This window comes from Podarcis melisellensis (genome assembly GCF_964234715.1).
Source record: "Podarcis melisellensis genome assembly, chromosome: 4".
NCBI lineage: Eukaryota > Metazoa > Chordata > Lepidosauria > Squamata > Lacertidae > Podarcis > Podarcis melisellensis.
This window is the reverse complement of record NC_138531.1, coordinates 87650684-87667317: the sequence shown is the minus strand read 5'-3', so window position 1 is coordinate 87667317 and position 16634 is coordinate 87650684. Positions and strand designations below refer to the sequence as shown.

Here is a 16634-nt window from a genome sequence, read left to right as displayed (position 1 = left end):
CCCAAAAGGGAAGAGACATAGACACTGAGGTGGAGGGACTGCAAAGTTCTAGCTAATCTTGCAGCAAGTAGGGCCAAAGATGCTTCACACCCAGCAACAGAGGATTAGCTTGCAGCCCTCAAATTGCTATGTATGGCAGAGAAGCAGGCAGCACATGGGAGCTTCTAGTCAAAGGTGTTCTTCCCACTCCTGTTTTGTACCCTGGCTGGCTGGATTCACAAGGAAGCTTGAAATGCCCTCTTCTAATGCCAGTGTTGGAGTGCTGCTCCGGTCTACTGCATGCATGTAGCTGTGTGCAAGGAGCCCCCATTCATTCACTTACCAAAGAGATGCCTACGGGTAGAAGGCAGGAGGAAGAGAGCATTTAGAAGGGGAATCCCATGTTTGAAAAACCCTGCCAGTGAAACATACCCAGCACTCAACAGAAGATGTGGGCAAGATATCTTCTAGAGAATTTTGCTTGGCATTACTGTAGTAATTTTACTGAGGAACCCCCAATAAGCTTCCAAGAAAGGCAGATTTTCTGAGTGCACACACAGACATGATGTTCATATACAGAAAGGGGAGGGGGATCTAATAATAAGAGATTTGTCATGGAGACAAAATCTAAAATCAGACACACAATACAGATATAGCTGCTACAGAAAGTGTAAGCATAAAAAAGAGCAGGGAGATTATATAGAGTTGAGAGGCATTTATTTTGACATACTCTACATATACAGAGAGGATACAGTTCAAAAGATAAAAGTTTCCTTCCCCTTCTCTTTCTTCACCCTCATAGCAGACCCACACACTGAAGTCAAGGTTATGAAGAGGACAGTGCTCCTTGCAAAATGTGTGTCAGATGTGGGTGGGGATAAGGAAGATGAGATGTAGTCCATCTCTCTTTCTCTCTCTCCTGCAGGATGTCTTCAATAAGATATTATATGCAGCACTGAGGCTTAGTGTTGTGGAGGCAAAACCAACAGGAATCAATATCAATACAAAAGGGAGAAATAGTTAGAAGGTAGGAGGTTTCTGCTTCAATCATACATTAAGGCTGGAGGGTAATCTCTGCATTCTAGTCTGACAACATTGAAACCAATGAAAACCCTGGTTTGCTTAGTGACATCATTGGTATTGGCTGCAATCTTACAGGATGAAGCATATTCAGTGTCTGTCTGATATATGTGTCGAGTTACAATCTATCCCCCAACCCCCCAAAAAGGGTTCTAGTCTGGCTCAATGATTACTTGGGGCAAAGATCCTATTTCCATGGTAACGGGGGGGGGGGGAGAGAGACTATGAATAGCTAAGTTTTACACCCAGCAGACCCATTGAAAAAATGAGTATGACTAAGTTAGGTCATTTAATTGCAAGGTTCCCCCCCTCACTTTTTTTAACTAGAAGGGACAGAGCTGTCATAAATAAAGAGGGGAGCAATTTGAGTTGGACTGTCAAGTCTACGGCACAAATAAAAATTATATTTATTCTGCAAACTATCCCATAGGCTTTGCGCTGATAACAATATCCAGGAGGATAAACCACTCAGTCAGTCTGACCTTACCATCAACTATACCATTATCCACTCCTTCAATTTACTCCAGTCCTCAGTCAACATCATAAGCTTAGGCATTAAATATTTTGATGGGCAGTAATGCAAGGAGAAATCATCTCAATAGTCACGCATCAGTTTTGCAGCCTCCCACAAAGTTACACCACAGCCAAAACCTGAATTTCTTCTAGAAGTAAATCAAGACCTCTCAATTAAGATTAAGCAAAAAGCAGGAGAGAAACTAGAAACACATGAAAACACCCACATATAAATATTTGTCTTTAAAGTACCGGTACATGCATGCTACACTTGATATTAAAGTGGGATTTTTTGAGCATCTTCTGGGTGGCAGGAGGAAGCTCAACCTGGAGCTATGAAAAGGGAGGGGGCGTAGGAAGCTGCCTTTTGCTGAGTCAGGCCGTCAGATCCATCTAGCTCAGTTTTGTCAAGACTGACCAGTAGTGGCTCCCTAGAATTCCAGACAGGAGTCTCTCCTAACTGTACCTGGAGACACCTGGGATTGAACCTGGGACAAGTAGATGCTCTACCACTGAGCTTCAGCCACATTCTAGCTTCCTCCCACCTTTGGAAAGAGGGTGCACAAACCACATACAGAATTTATACAGTGTTTGTCCTTATTCTTTTGAAGGTCTTGAGACTTCAGGGACAAGACATAGTTTTAAAATTCCAATGGATAAATGAAGTAGTGATACAGAAAGCACAGGTACAGCAAAATAAGAATTTCATACAGACACATGCCACATCAAGTACAGAGAGCACAACCCTGCCAAAGTCAAGCCCCTTTAATTGATTTCACTAGACAATCCAAGTCTTTACCACTGAAACCAACAGGACAGGTCCTATGATCCTATGGCCCCTGGAAGGATATCCCAGAGGCCATAGGAATCATTGGAGCACCCTTTATAAGGACAGAAAGGAAACTCCTCAACCTTGGAGAGGGAGATCCAGTGTTGGATCCCACCTCCCCATTGCTATGGAACCTTCCACAGCCCTTCCTCTATTGTTGTCAGAACTGATCTCAGCAGAGCAAAAAAAGGGGGGGCATGCCAAGGGTGTGCTTGGATCCAAAAGATCCAACGCCTTCCCAGTCCCCTGGCACACATCCAAACTAGGAGCACTCATACAACAGTGAATTTCATCCCCTTTATTTCCCATGGGAGGTGAATAGTTTTGGGGGATGTAGAAAAAACAGAAAAGGACAAAGGTGAGCAAGGGCTGTCCTCTGTTGTCAGGGCACTGGAGAATCCAGGAGGTAGATGAACTGCCTTCAATTCCCTTCCTTTCAGCCCTGCCCGCCCAGGATCACACTGTTTAAAGGTGATTATCTTTACCATACTGTTTAAAGGTACTTTAAAGGTACTTGTTTTAACAGGATCACACACAGAGAGAAAAGTATACACTTATTACAGTAAGTGTCAGACTTAGTGAATGTTAGCATTTACTAGCAATTCTTAAGATTTTTGGAGGACTGCCCACAGTAAATGTCAGAAATGTGCAAGTCATTAACCTGTGTTTTTAGCATTAGCACACCATTTACTTCTAAGCAATGGAAATATATAGGCATATTATATATAACCTAATTAAGGCAATTAGGTTAGCTCTGAGATTTACTGGTAAATATTTTCTGACATATCCCACTGAACCTTTTTCTTCTTCAGTACAATGATTACAAACAGAAGGCAACATTCCCCAGGGCTGGAATTCTATACTTTCTTATCTGGAAGTAAGGCCTACTGATCTCAGGGAAGCTTTATTTTCAAGTAAACATGAAAATTTGTATTTGTTATACTTAGAGGAGACCATTAAAAACTCAATGGGCAAGTGTATAAATCAGATGTCACCCATATTCTATACACAAACACAAAGACGCACACCCTATTGCACTATATTCATTTAGATGGTATGTGAAACCAATCCACCACCCCTTTTTCTTTTACTGACGACATGATCTGCTATTTTTTAATGCTGCCAAGCTGTATACAATTTTATCAATTGCTATTATTATTATGCTTTTGTTTAAGTGGTTCAGTACCAACTGTAACCACACTGAGCACCTTTCAAGAACAAGTCACAATTGATAGAATATGTGGAGTTGGATAAATTAACAGGGAAAATAAGATATTTAAAAGATCAAAAGTTTATAGAGGACTGGGGGAAATTTGTGGGTTACCTGGAAAATAAATGCTCAATTAACACAACGCTGGTGGGATTTAAAGAGGCTCTGTAAAGAATTAATAGGTATTGTTTAAATGAAAGAATGTATAAAAAATAATAGAACGGCAATATGAAGAGATGAAATGCGATTTTAAGATTTGACTACGAATGAATGTCATCGACGTTGAAGGAAGTCCAAAATGTATGAGAAATGTTGAAACGTGGTTTTGTTGTACATATAATGGAATTTAATAAAAAAATTAAAATGCAAAAAAAAAGAAAAAAAGAACAAGTCACACTTAAACCACATGAACAAATAATAAATTATGCATACATTGTACTAAAATGATAATATGCATATTTTATGCAATTTTAATATACAATATATACATATAATATGTACAGCATTATCCTACTTTACTCTGCAATTATAAACAACCTTACATTATAAACAAAAGAACACAGTTTTAAAACTTTTTAAAACAACCAAATAACCTTAATATAGCTAGCACTTAAAAGCAGCCAGCCCAATACACTTTGTAATATAAAAATAATGGGCTGGCTCCAGACTAATTTAGCCACGCTTTACCCTCATTAAAAATGATTGGAGTTTTCTTAGTCGTAATTAACAGCACAAGCCTAACCACATCACATCTACTTAGAAGTAAGTCCTATTGAGCTCAACAGGGCTTAGTCCCAAATAAATGTGGTGACAGGACTGTCAGTTGTCCCATGGACTGCAATGGGGCTAATGCATGGATAACTTAAGGCTGCAGTCCCAACCCCACTTACCTGTGAGCAAGCCCCACTGGGACCAGCACAACTTACTTGTGAGCAAAAAAAAAACCGGTTAGGATTGCAGTTAAGTCTACATCCAGCTGGATATGGTTCTTATTATTTTTACACAGCTGTACTATGCAAATCATACCTATTTTATACAACTTTACTACTGGATAGGAAAACACACAAACTGCTCTCTTGATATATACATATGTATTTAGAGATAGGGTTGTATCCAAATCAAGTCCTGCTCAGAGCAGACCCGCCAAAATTAATGGGCATGGCTAACCTGGATACATTCCTTTCTGAGGGTCCTAGAAGTTAGTTGCAGACAACACCAGCTGTCCAAGTTCTATCTACTCACAAGTAGAGCCACTGAAACCAAGGGACCCAAGTCAGCCTTGCCCATGGGACTTCAGTGGGTCTACTCTGAGGAGGGCTATTGCGTTGTATCCCAGCTAAGTCCTCCTCAGAGCAGACCCTCTGAAATTAATGGACATTGCTAATCTGGATACAGTCATTTCTGAGGGTCCTAGAAGTTAGTTGCAGGCAACCCCTCGCTGTCCAAGTTCTACTCACAAGTAGAGCCACTGAAACCAGGAGACCCATGTCAGCCATGCCCATGAGCCTTCAGTAGGTCTACTCTGAGGAGGGCTACAGTTTTGTACCCCAGTTAACTGCTCCCCAGAGCAGACCCACCGAAACCAGCAGAACGAAGTCAGCCATGCCCATGGGACTTCAGTGGGTCTACTCTTGAGGAGAACACGAGCTACCAATGTAACTCACGGGCGCACCAGAATTCACACTTACACATATATAACGCCTCATTATATATGCTTTGGGATAACCCTGACTGACTGACACACGTACACAAGCAGCCCTACGCGAAGGTGAAAGAACACCACCACCTCAGCGGGGCGCGCGCGCCTCCCTCCCCCCCCCCTTTATAAGAGTTGCCCGAGGGGGCGTGGCCCGAGCGCAGCAGCCCAACGGTCCGCAATCGGGAACGGCGAGCAGCATCTCCGAGCGCCTTCGGGCAGAAGTCGCCTCCTCCGATCGGGCTCCCCCCCCCCCACCAACCGCCCGCTCCCCGCGCGCGCTGCTCCCCAACGTTCCACAGCACCGCGCGCACGCGCCGAGGGGTGTATGTGTGTGTTTGTGTGAGGAACGTGACGGGGGTCGACGTACACCCACCTGCCTCAGCACTTTCCGGCAGTTGCTACAGACCCTCCGGCACTCTCCGTGGCCGCTGCCGCCGGGGACGGACGAAGGGCAAGAAGCGGCGCCCCTGTTCATGGTTGCCGGAGCCAGCGGGGGCAGAGGGAGGCGACTGGCTGCAGCGGCTGCCTGCGCTCAGCGCTCAGCGCCTCCGGCCGCCGCCCCCATCCGCCGCTCCCCTCCTCCTCCTCCTCCTCTTTCCCCCTCCCGCCCCCCTGGAAGCGCTTCGGCTTCAGCCGCTCAGGAACAGCCGCTGCCATCCCCGCCCCGCCCACCAACCGCGGCTCTCCCTCGCGCGCACACCCCTCGGCCGCCGCCAATCGCCGCGCCTCGGCCACGCCTACCCGCAACCCCCGCCTGGCCAATCGCAGGCGCCGGCCACAGCCAGCCAATCGGCCGAGCGTTCTCCCGCTCCCCATCTCCGGGCAGTCTCCGAGTTGGAGGAGGGGCCGTCCCGCAAACGGGGTGGAGAGAAGAAGGGAGCTTCTCGGCAACCTATAAGGGGGCGGAGGAGGTGGGGCCAGGTGGCGCGAGGCGGGGCTTCCCTCGGCCAATGGGACGCGGGCCATGTCCATGGGCTGGAGGTGGGGAAACGCACCCACGAGGTGGTCACGCCCCCGTCTCTCAGTGCTTACTGCTGCTGCTCCTTTGGAAGGCGCAGGAAAGGGAGGAAGAATGATAGAATGGTAGAGTTGGAAGGGACACGCAGGGTCATCTAGTCCAACCCCTTGCAGTGCTGAAATATTTTTGCCCAATGGGGGGCCAGGACCCCCAAAAATATTAATCTATTAACTGGTTTTGCTTTTACATTTAGATTTCTTCTTCTGCAGACACCCTCCACAAACCAGCAGAAAAGGGAAAGTATTTAAAAACATGTAACTTCCTTTTGCTTTGCTATATGCTGTATAAGATGCTGGCCCTGAACAGTCAACAATGCGCAACCTTATATATGCCTACCGAACCGGACCCTGCGATCATCGTCTGTGGCCCTTCTCTGTTTGCCCAAGCCACAAGAGCTCCAGAGGGTGGCAACCCAAGAATGGGCCTTCTCTGCAGAGGCTCCTCTTTTTGGGATGCTGTCCCCAGGGAGGTTTGCCTGGCGCAAATACTTTTCTCTATAAGCAGGTCTGCCTTTAGCTATATGTGGGCTTTTAGAAGTGGGTGGGATTTTTTAAATGCATTATTTTCCCCCTTGGTTTTAAGGTAGCTATGTGGGGTTTTTCGTTTGTTTGTTTGTTTATTTTGGGTTGCCCTGCTCAAGAGAAAGCAATTAACACATAATAATAATAATAATAATAATAATAATAATAATAATAATACTGTTTGGATGTGTCTGAGTGCAGTGGGACTTACTCCTAGGTAAGTGAATGTAGGACTGCAGCCCCACTGAAACACAGGGAAACTTACGAGTGTGAGCACACACAGGATTCCATTGTTACTGCTTTATTGTGGTTTTTAATCAGTTGGCCTGTTGTTTTTAATTAGCTGCTTTTCATTATCTACCCCTAGAACAGCAATGAACATAGAAACAGCTGTGCTGGATCAGGGTTCAATGGTCCATCCAGCCCAGCATTCTGTTCTTGCAGTAGCCACCCAGAAGCCCGTGGAAATGCTGGAGGGTGGGCTGGAAAATGGTTTAAATAACTAAATAAAACAGGGTGTTTTCAAAATTTCAGATCCAATTCAAATGTGGGAGCTTAAGCAAAAGGGCATTTTCACAGATGATGTTCCAGGGTTTAGTCACTCCCCCCCCCCCCACACCCCACAGCTCTAAGGAAAGCATCAAGTCTAGGAAGAATTTGAGACATGTATGGTTTTGAAATGCTCATCTTCTTCATTCTATCTTAATTTAAAACTGCGTTCACACCTTTGCACACATGGCCTGCAGATAGCTCTGAAGTACTTTTTTTCATGTCACACGTAAAAATGTCAGGAACAATGTGGGACTGGAGAGCCAGTGCTGCCACCATATATGCCGTCTGCAATGCAGGTTAGCAAGCGATGAGTAAAAGCTCAACACAAGGACCTACCTTTGGCATTGGAAGCAGATGGGATGAGGCTGGCCTCCACACTAGACGACTCCTAAAAACTTTTATTTTCTTTTACGGCGACAGGCCTTTGCAGCTCTTTAAACTGGTCAGCCAGACACTTTGACGATCGCTTGTTTGAACGGTGTTTTGCTTTTGTACAGCGCCATGATACGTTACAATATGGAGGTACAGAAATATTTTTATAAAGTGATTGACATTTCTGTTCTTTATTAAATCTGTATCCTTCATCCAAAGACCCCACACAATAAAACAAAAAACCAAACCAATAAGCTCCCTGACTTTCAATGGGTTTACTCTGAGTATAACTAAAACTGGACACAACCCAGGCTACCAGGATGCTGTTGGTCCCTCTCACCTCCCCATAGCACATGACAGCATCACCATTATCATGTGCAATGTTTAATTACAGATAGGTAGCCGTGTTGGTCTGCCATAGTCAAAACAATTTTTTTTTTACTTCCAGTAGCACCTTAAAGACCAACTAAGTTGGTTCTTGGTATGAGCTTTCGTGTGCATGCACACTTCTTAAGTGTGCATGCACACGAAAGCTCATACCAAGAACTAACTTAGTTGGTCTTTAAGGTGCTACTGGAAGGAAAAAATGGTTAATTAGTAATGCAGTCACTGGTATTATTATTCGCGGGGGACCAGAACTGGAGGCAATGTGTGTGTGTGTGTTGAGGATTTCCCCCTTTACCTCTCCACGAAACCCCAAGTCTCCTTGAGATTTATTAATAATGTAATAATGAATAATATTTATTAATAATTAGTCACTTATTACTAGTAACAAACCAAAATTCTGGTATTTGTGAGGTGAGGGGGTCATGCCTTGCTTCCATTGGTTGAGAGATTTTGTCGTCTGCTCACAGCTGTAGCACAACCCTTCTAGGGCTTAAGTAGTCTACCTAGCAGGCTCTATAGTAGCTCATAGAATCAGGCAATCTTATGTTTCATCTTCCTACTCAAGGCTCTGTCATCAGCGCCACATCCAGCTGCAAAAGGCCAATTACCTTGCAAGGTGGAAGGAAAATAAGTCGTACACACGTCTGCAAAACACGGTGCTGACTGTCGCTGGGGTGCTCCTCCAGGAGGACAGCCGTTGCCCCCAGCAAAAAAATAATAACAATTAATTAATAGCCCCAGCGATGGGATAGTTTGCTTGCACATGTAGAAACAAGACAGCTGTGCTGCAAGGCAGGACAAGATTAGATATTTGCTCAAGGGGAAGTTGGGACTGTTTGGAGAGTGCGCAGCAAAGTCTGTTTGCCTCGGGTCGCGAGGATGGTGAAAAAACGATGAGTCAGGGCTACTTGTCTCTGTGCTAATGCACAGCTAGATAGAGCATATAATTAGGACGAAGGCAGAGCTCAAGTCCACCAAGCCAGGCGGAGGCGAATTTTTATGTTCTGCAGTGCAAGGATGGCCAACATGGTGCCCTCCCAATGTTGTTCAACTCCAGCTCCAACTAGCAATGGGAGGAACAATGGGAGGTGTAATTCATTGGCATTTACTTGCAAGTATGTTGGCTATCAGGGACATGGGTGGCGCTGTGAGTTAAACCACAGAGCCTAGGGCTTGCCGATCAGAAGGTCGGCGGCTCGAATCACCGCGACGGGGTGATCACCCATTGTTCGGTCCCAGCTCCTGCCCACCTAGCAGTTCGAAAGCACACCAGTGCAAGTAGATAAATAGGTACCGCTCTGGCGGGAAGGTAAACGGTGTTTCCATGCGCTGCTCTGGTTCACCAGAAGCGGCTTAGTCATGCTGGCCACATGACCCAGAAGCTGTACGCTGGCTCCCTCGGCCAATAAAGCGAGATGAGTGCCGCAGCCCCAGAGTCGGTCACGACTGGACCTAGTGGTCAGGGGTCCCTTTACCTTTATGTTGGCTATCCACAGAGCCAATTAAGTGCCCCCCATCAGTGGACTAGACCAGGCGTAGGCAACCTAAGGCTGCGGCCCAATTGCCTTCTCAATCCGGCCCGCGGACGGTCTGGGAATCAGTGTGTTTTCACATGAGTAGAATGTATCCTTTTATTTAAAATGCATCTCTGGGTTATTTGTGGGGCCTGCCTGGTGTTTTACATGAGTAGAATGTGTGCTTTTATTTAAAATGCATCTCTGGGTTATTTGTGGGACATAGGAATTTGTTCATTATTTTCCCCCCCAAAATATATTCCGGCCCACCACATAGTCTGAAGGACGGTGGACCGGCCCCTGCTGAAAAAGATTGCTGACCCCTGGACTAGACTATAGAGAAGCTATCATTATGTCAGAACCTCCAAGTGCATGTCCCTCTTTTCAAGGGACAGTCTCGGATTTACAGAGCCATCCCAGTTTCTGATTTGATCCCAGAATGTCCCGCTTTTCCTTAGGATGTCCCTATTTTCATAAGAAAAAATGTTGGAGGGTATGGAGTTATGTGACCCTTGAGCCAAGGTGATAAGTAACTATCCAACCTTTAGAGGACATGTGAAAGCAGCCCTGTATAGGGAAGGGTTGTTGTTTTTAATGTTTGGTGTTTTATTATGTTTTAATATACAGTGGTACCTCCAGTTACGAATGGGATCCATTCCAGAGGCCTGGCCGTATCCCAAAATCTTTGTAACTGAAGGCTCCCTTCTGCACATGTGTGCGCGACGAAACCCAGACACTTCCAGGTTTGCCACGTTCGCAACCCAAAAGTTACGTTACCCGAAGGTAATGCAACCCGAGGCTCCACTGTATGTTGGAAGCTCTGCTCTCCTTTCTTAGGGTTAATATAAATCTTTAAACTGGACATGGGAGTGGATAGCCCTTCAAACAGAGGAGTCCTCGAAACTGAGGGATTCCAGCAGGCCAATGCAGAATTGGCTGAGTTAGCCAGAAGTGGAATGTGTTTAGCTGGCTTTTCTGCAAAGCCAGCTAGCCCCGTACTTCTGTTTCATTCTCTTTTGCGAAGCTGAGCAGTTCCTTTACTGTTGTACAGGACAGATTAAAAACACACACACACTATACAGACTAATCTGGGGAGCATTGTTAGATATTCCAACTCAGAAGAAAATGAGAAGCTACTTCTTACCTTTCTAAGGATTCTTATTACTGAAGCCCATTTCCAGCTTTCTCCTTTTAAATGTTGCACATAGCGTGCAACATATACTGTAAATAGTATCCTGCAAAATAAATGATTATATTTTACCCACGGCTCACCTTTGCCCTTCCAGGCCGCCTCCCCTCCCTCTCCCTCCCTTTCTCTCTCTCTCTTTTGAACAGTAGGACTTCTAAGGCCCAAGTCTAAGGCTCAAGAACTCTGGTGAGAAGTGATTCATGTGTGGCTGTGTCCTCCCTACAAATTCAAACTGCAGGAGGGAGGTAGCATTTTGAATTATCCCTGTATTACAGTTGCCGGCTGCCCATTATCTGGGAAAGGGCCTTTTTAGTTGTGGCTCCTTGCTTGTAGAATGCTCTCCCCAGTGAGGCCCGCTTAGCACCACCATTAACATCCAAGTAGAAAATGATCTCTTCTCCCAGGCATTTCACAGATGGTGGTGATTGTTCTACTGTCTGTTGATTGTGTGTTTAAGCTGCTGTTTTGTTTTTGTTTCATAACTGTATGGTTTTAATACATTGTTCTTTTTCTGATGTTATGCCATCCTTTATACTTTTAAATTTTGTAAGTTGTTTGGAGACTACATATGTGTCAAGCAACTAATAAATTGAAATGCTTTGGTGATCACTCGTAGCCAAGTAAGATTGTCTTCCATACACACGGTTTTAACAATGAGTCCGTAAGTGACTGTGGAGGTCAATTCTGGATCCACATGTCCTTCTACAGTGGGGACATAGATTTCAGGGTGAGAGTTGATCACAGTGTGGATTTGCCAAGTGTGCCTTCCTCTTAGCACGTTTCTCCCTTGCGTCCTGAGTTTGAGTGTCTTCAAAGCCCATGATGACACCTTTGGTAAAGGCTGTTCTCCAACTGGAGCACTCGCAGGCCAGTTTTTTCCAGTTGTCAGTGCTTATACTGGAAGAAGCAAAGATCACCAGTGTTGAAGCAATGATTCTTCAACATCAACTTCGTCCCACCCATATAATGGGTGGCTGTCCCCTTGGTCTTTAACAGCTGCTGTGCTCAGGAATGCTAGGGACTGAGGGCCTTGTATTTCACCATGTGCCATTCATTGAAGGATTTAGACCTTACCATTCCATACTGGCCTGTTTGAGGGTTGTAATGGGCCACAGGCATGGCCAAACTTGGCCTTTCAGCTGTTTTGGGACTACAGTTCCCATCATCCCTGACCACTGGTCCTGTTAGCTATGCAAGCTGGGAGTTGTAGTCCAAAAACAGCTGGAGGGCCAAGTTTGGCCATGCCTGCTTTAGGGCAATCAATTTTACTACGGCACTACATTCCCTTAGTGTCTTAGACCCAGTCGAAGCAGTTATCTTGCTGTACTTGGGCGTTCAGAGCCTCGTTTGCATAAACAGGGCATACCAAAACCAGTGTGGACAGTTGATGAAGTTGACATTTGGCTATATATTCATCACCCCATCAATATTTTGATCACAGGGGCTGGGTCAGTTCAAATGGGGAGGGCAGATTTGGCTTCCTAAGCTGTGTAAGATTATATAGGTCAAAATGCAGCACTTTGAATTGGGCCTGGAGACTAATTGACTCTACTACAACTGCTCACTAGGACCTAAATGTTAGATCCATAGATCTGAGGCCAGAAGCTGGGGTGCTAGTAAGTGCAGAATTATTTCTGCATGAGACCTGGTGGCATCTTCACAGCAGCACAGCTGTCCCCCAGATTCTCAGGGGTGGGGAACCTAATTTATTTTATTTAAACAATTTATCTATGACTTAACTACAGTAGTCTCTAAGCCGTCTACAAAGATACAATTCCAGAAATAAAACATAAGGGCTGAGTTCCTTTCTGGGCAGCCTCTTGAGGACAATATGGCAGTGGCGGGCGGAGACATAGGCAAAAGTGGGTGGAGCCATGAGTGCAATTTTTGCCTTTGTACAAAATCCAGGTTTCTAGACACACAAGCAAGGACACGCTTCTCCATCCAGGAAGGAAACAAGCATTATCAAAATCCAAGGATACATTTCAGCCAGCAAAATATGCAGAGTGAGGGAAGCTCACATGGAATGATTAGAACATGGATTGTATATGATTAATTAATTAGTTAATAAATGGTTTCCTATCATTGCTAGGCCATGGCTAACAACAAAAGTCAAATATTTTCTTTCAAAAAATCGTTTTTAGTGAAGCAACTGGAATTGCCAGGCTGCACAAAATCATAATGTTCAAAACTGTGAAAATGAAACGAAACCTAAACCAGTGAACCTGCAGAAAAGCAAAGAAATGAGAGCATTTGTCTGAGTCTAAAACTGTATGACACATCAGGAAGGGCAGAAAGGCAGAGAAAAGCATAGGGAAGTAGAGGGAGATGGGGAAAAACACAAAACGAAATGAAAAGAAGATTATAAAAGAAGATTATAAAAAGCTTTTTAAAAGAAGGAACTTGACGAGGTCACATGGATTTTTTGCACTCCCGATGCGGATGATAATTGTGTGGTTAGAAGCAATTTAAAGGAGGGACTGTCTGTGCATTTGTATTTCAACACCTGTCATGACAAGCACCAGTTCTCACGCCAAGAAACAGTGTCACATGCAATGTTGACACTAGTGAGCATGCAGGACATCACCCCCATTTTGCAGGTAGGGTAATTAGAGGGGAAAGCGATTTGCCAAAGGCCAGAAGGTTGAGCAGTGGCACCGCAAACAACCAAATCCAAGTCTCCTGTCTCCCAGCTTTTTCATCTACCGGGCCTGTGGCACCACCAACACCCAGATGAACAGGTCCAGATTGAGGTTGTTCAAAGGGCCCACTGTGGATAGCCTTTGACTCTGAGACCGCACACGCACTATACCATTAAAGTGCATGACTTCCCCCCAAGAATCACGGAGACTGCAATTTGTTAAGGGTGCTGGGAATTATAGCTCTGTTAGGGGGTAGACTTCAGTTCCCACGATTCTTTGTGGGGAATGTCATCAGTGGCGTAGCGTGGGGGGTGCAGGGGGGGCCGGTCGCACTGGGCGCAACATCTGGGGGTTAGGGTTAGGGGGCGCAAATCCATGGGTTAGGGGGTGCAAATCCACGGGTTAGGGGGTGCAAATCCACGGGTTAGGGGGCGCAAATTACTTGCCTTGCCCCGGGTGCTGACAACCCACGCTACGCCACTGAATGTCATATGCTTCAAATGAGCTTTAAATACATGGTATGCTTGGAGTCTGAGTGCAGGGAACGTCGGTTAAGGATTATGAAAAGGAATGTCGCCAAGTTAGCAGATTCCTCCACTATTTTGAGTGTTCCCCCAGCACCTTCTGTTTGCATTTTATTTTGCTTGTAAAGGAGGGCTGGGAAGGATTTAGCCGCATAGGACAAAATCCAAATGCAGAGCAAGGCTTCTCGCTGAAAACTACAGCAGAATGGTCCCCACCCTTTCCCCACCAGACATGGGGCCTCTGGAATGTGTACATATCCTGCTCACTACCTAGTTCCCGTCTAATCAAAGCCTCACCCAGGTCATAGTTTTAATTGGCTTTTTTAGAGCCCTCCAAGCAAGAGTTATGGGAATCCCATTCCCATCAGCACCAGCTAGCATGGTCAGTAGCAGGGATGATGAGAGGTATAGTCCCAAGAACGTTTGAAGGACTACAAGTTCCTCACCCTAGAGATAGAGGAATTGTGCACCATACAGGAAGCCCCGCGAAGCCAGCTGTTGGAACAATACCATCCATGCATTATGAGAACACAAGAAGAGGCTGTTGGATCGGGCCAAACACGCACCGAACCCAGCATCCTGTTCTCACTAGACACCTCCAGGAAGCTCACAAGAAGGCCTGAGTGCAAGAGGACTGAGACCTTACCAGGACCCATTAAGACTAGAGATCTATACCCGTGGTTCCAAGCTGGGGGGCCGCAGACCCCAAGTGATCCATATAACCATCAGCTGTCCAGGACATCCTGTTTTGAGGGCCATGCTTTTGCACAAGAGCACAGCACCCCAAAACACACCAGATCGCAGCAGCCAAAACCCTACATGCCAGTTTTGTGCTGGGACATGTTGGGAGGGTATGGCGGCACTATTCACATAACAAAAACTAGCAGTACTTGCCTAATTGGGAACCAAAAAGCAGAGGCATCATCTTGCCAACAAAGGTCCATATAGTTAAAGCCATGGTTTTCCCAGTAGTGATGTACGGAAGTGAGAGCTGGACCATAAAGAAGGCTGATCGCCGAAGAATTGATGCTTTTGAATTATGGTGCTGGAGGAGACTCTTCAGAGTCCCATGGACTGCAAGAAGATCAAACCTATCCATTCTGAAGGAAATCAGCCCTGAGTGCTCACTGGAAGATAATGAAGCTGAGGCTCCAGTACTTTGGCCACCTCATGAGAAGAGAAGACTCCCTGGAAAAGACCCTGATGTTGGGAAAGATGGAGGGCACAAGGAGAAGGAGACGACAGAGCACAAGATGGTTGGACAGTGTTCTCGAAGCCACCAGCATGAGTTTGACCCAACTGCGGGAGGCAGTGGAAGACAGGAGTGCCTGGTGTGCTCTGGTCCAGGGAGTCACGAAGAGTCGGACACGACTAAACAACAACAATCTACCCCACTTTGCAACATCCCACATGTGAATCTTGTACTAAGCACCGCTGGAGGGAAGCACAAATCCTGCTACTATCACATAATGCACCTTTGCCCTCCTTTGGAGTATAGGAAAAACCACTCTTTATAAACCAAACCATTAAACCCAAATCCCTTTGAAAACTCGGCAGCAGTGGAACGGATGGGGGAATAGGGGCATTCCAGGATCAAATCAGAAGCTGATTGGCTTTCATCATTCTGGGATTGTCCTTGGGAAATAGGGACACTTGGGATGGAATAACCCCACCTGCAAGACACAAAATCCAGCCCTCCTCTGTGCAGTTCCTTGTTGCCATTTGGGACTGATTCCCCACAGTCCCCGGCTGCTCCCTCTCTTGCTTGGAGCCTGGAATCTTTGAATCTTGATATTGCCTTAGACGAGTAAGGTACATTTTTAAAGTTAATTCTACAAGGGTTGAAAGTTCATTCAGCCATAGAGGAAACTCAGGTCCAGGGAGATGGCAAACGCAATCTTCCTGGCCTCTCTGTCTGGTTCCTAGGACTCTCCCCCAGCCAACATATTCTCATCAGCCACACACCCAATCCTCAGGGTACACCCCTTGCCAATCCTATTTCATGCCCTTGAGTGGATCTTTTTTTAATTTAAAAAAAAAAATGCCTTCCTGGAATGTGTCCTTGGACTCTGGCAGTAGTTGCCGGGGAGGGAGAACAGAGAGAGGTGTACGAATGCATGAAGGAGCTAGCACACTGTATAAAGGTAACGTTTGCATTCATTGCTTCGCCCGCTTTTGTTCTTGTCTCTGCCCATCACTGCCTGTCCAGAACGGGTGTGACCCTCAAGATGGAAAAAGAAGTTCCTCCTTCTCTGACCTAGGCTCTGTGATGGCTGGGCTCCTGGACTGCTGCAGGAAACAAACCACATTCACACCATCCAGTTAAAGCACTACAATACCACTTCGAACCGTCACAGCTTCCCCCGTGGAACTGAGCTGTGAGTTGTTAGGAGACACCAGTCCCTTTCGCACAGCTACAATTCCCAGAGTTCCCTTGTGAAGAGGGAATGACTGTTAAACCACCCTGGGAGTTGTAGTTCTGGGAGGGGGAATAGGGGCTTTCCAACAACTCTTTAGTGAACTACAACTCCCAGAATTGTTTGCAGGGGAGAGGGAGCTACAATTGTTTAGACTGGTATCATGGTGCTTCAAATGTACGGCATGA

At 45.8% G+C, this 16634-nt stretch overlaps 1 protein-coding gene across 1 annotated transcript in view; it reads right to left on the bottom strand.

The window, feature by feature from the left end:
- Positions 1-5906, bottom strand: part of SESN3 (sestrin 3) — a 63730-nt gene extending 57824 nt beyond the window's left edge. The window contains exon 1 of the mRNA XM_081909942.1: positions 5684-5906. Within this exon, the coding sequence (XP_081766068.1) occupies positions 5684-5785 (102 nt within the window). The 5' untranslated portion in view covers positions 5786-5906. The remainder of the gene's footprint in view (positions 1-5683) is intronic.
- Between the last annotated feature and the right edge of the window lie 10728 nt (positions 5907-16634).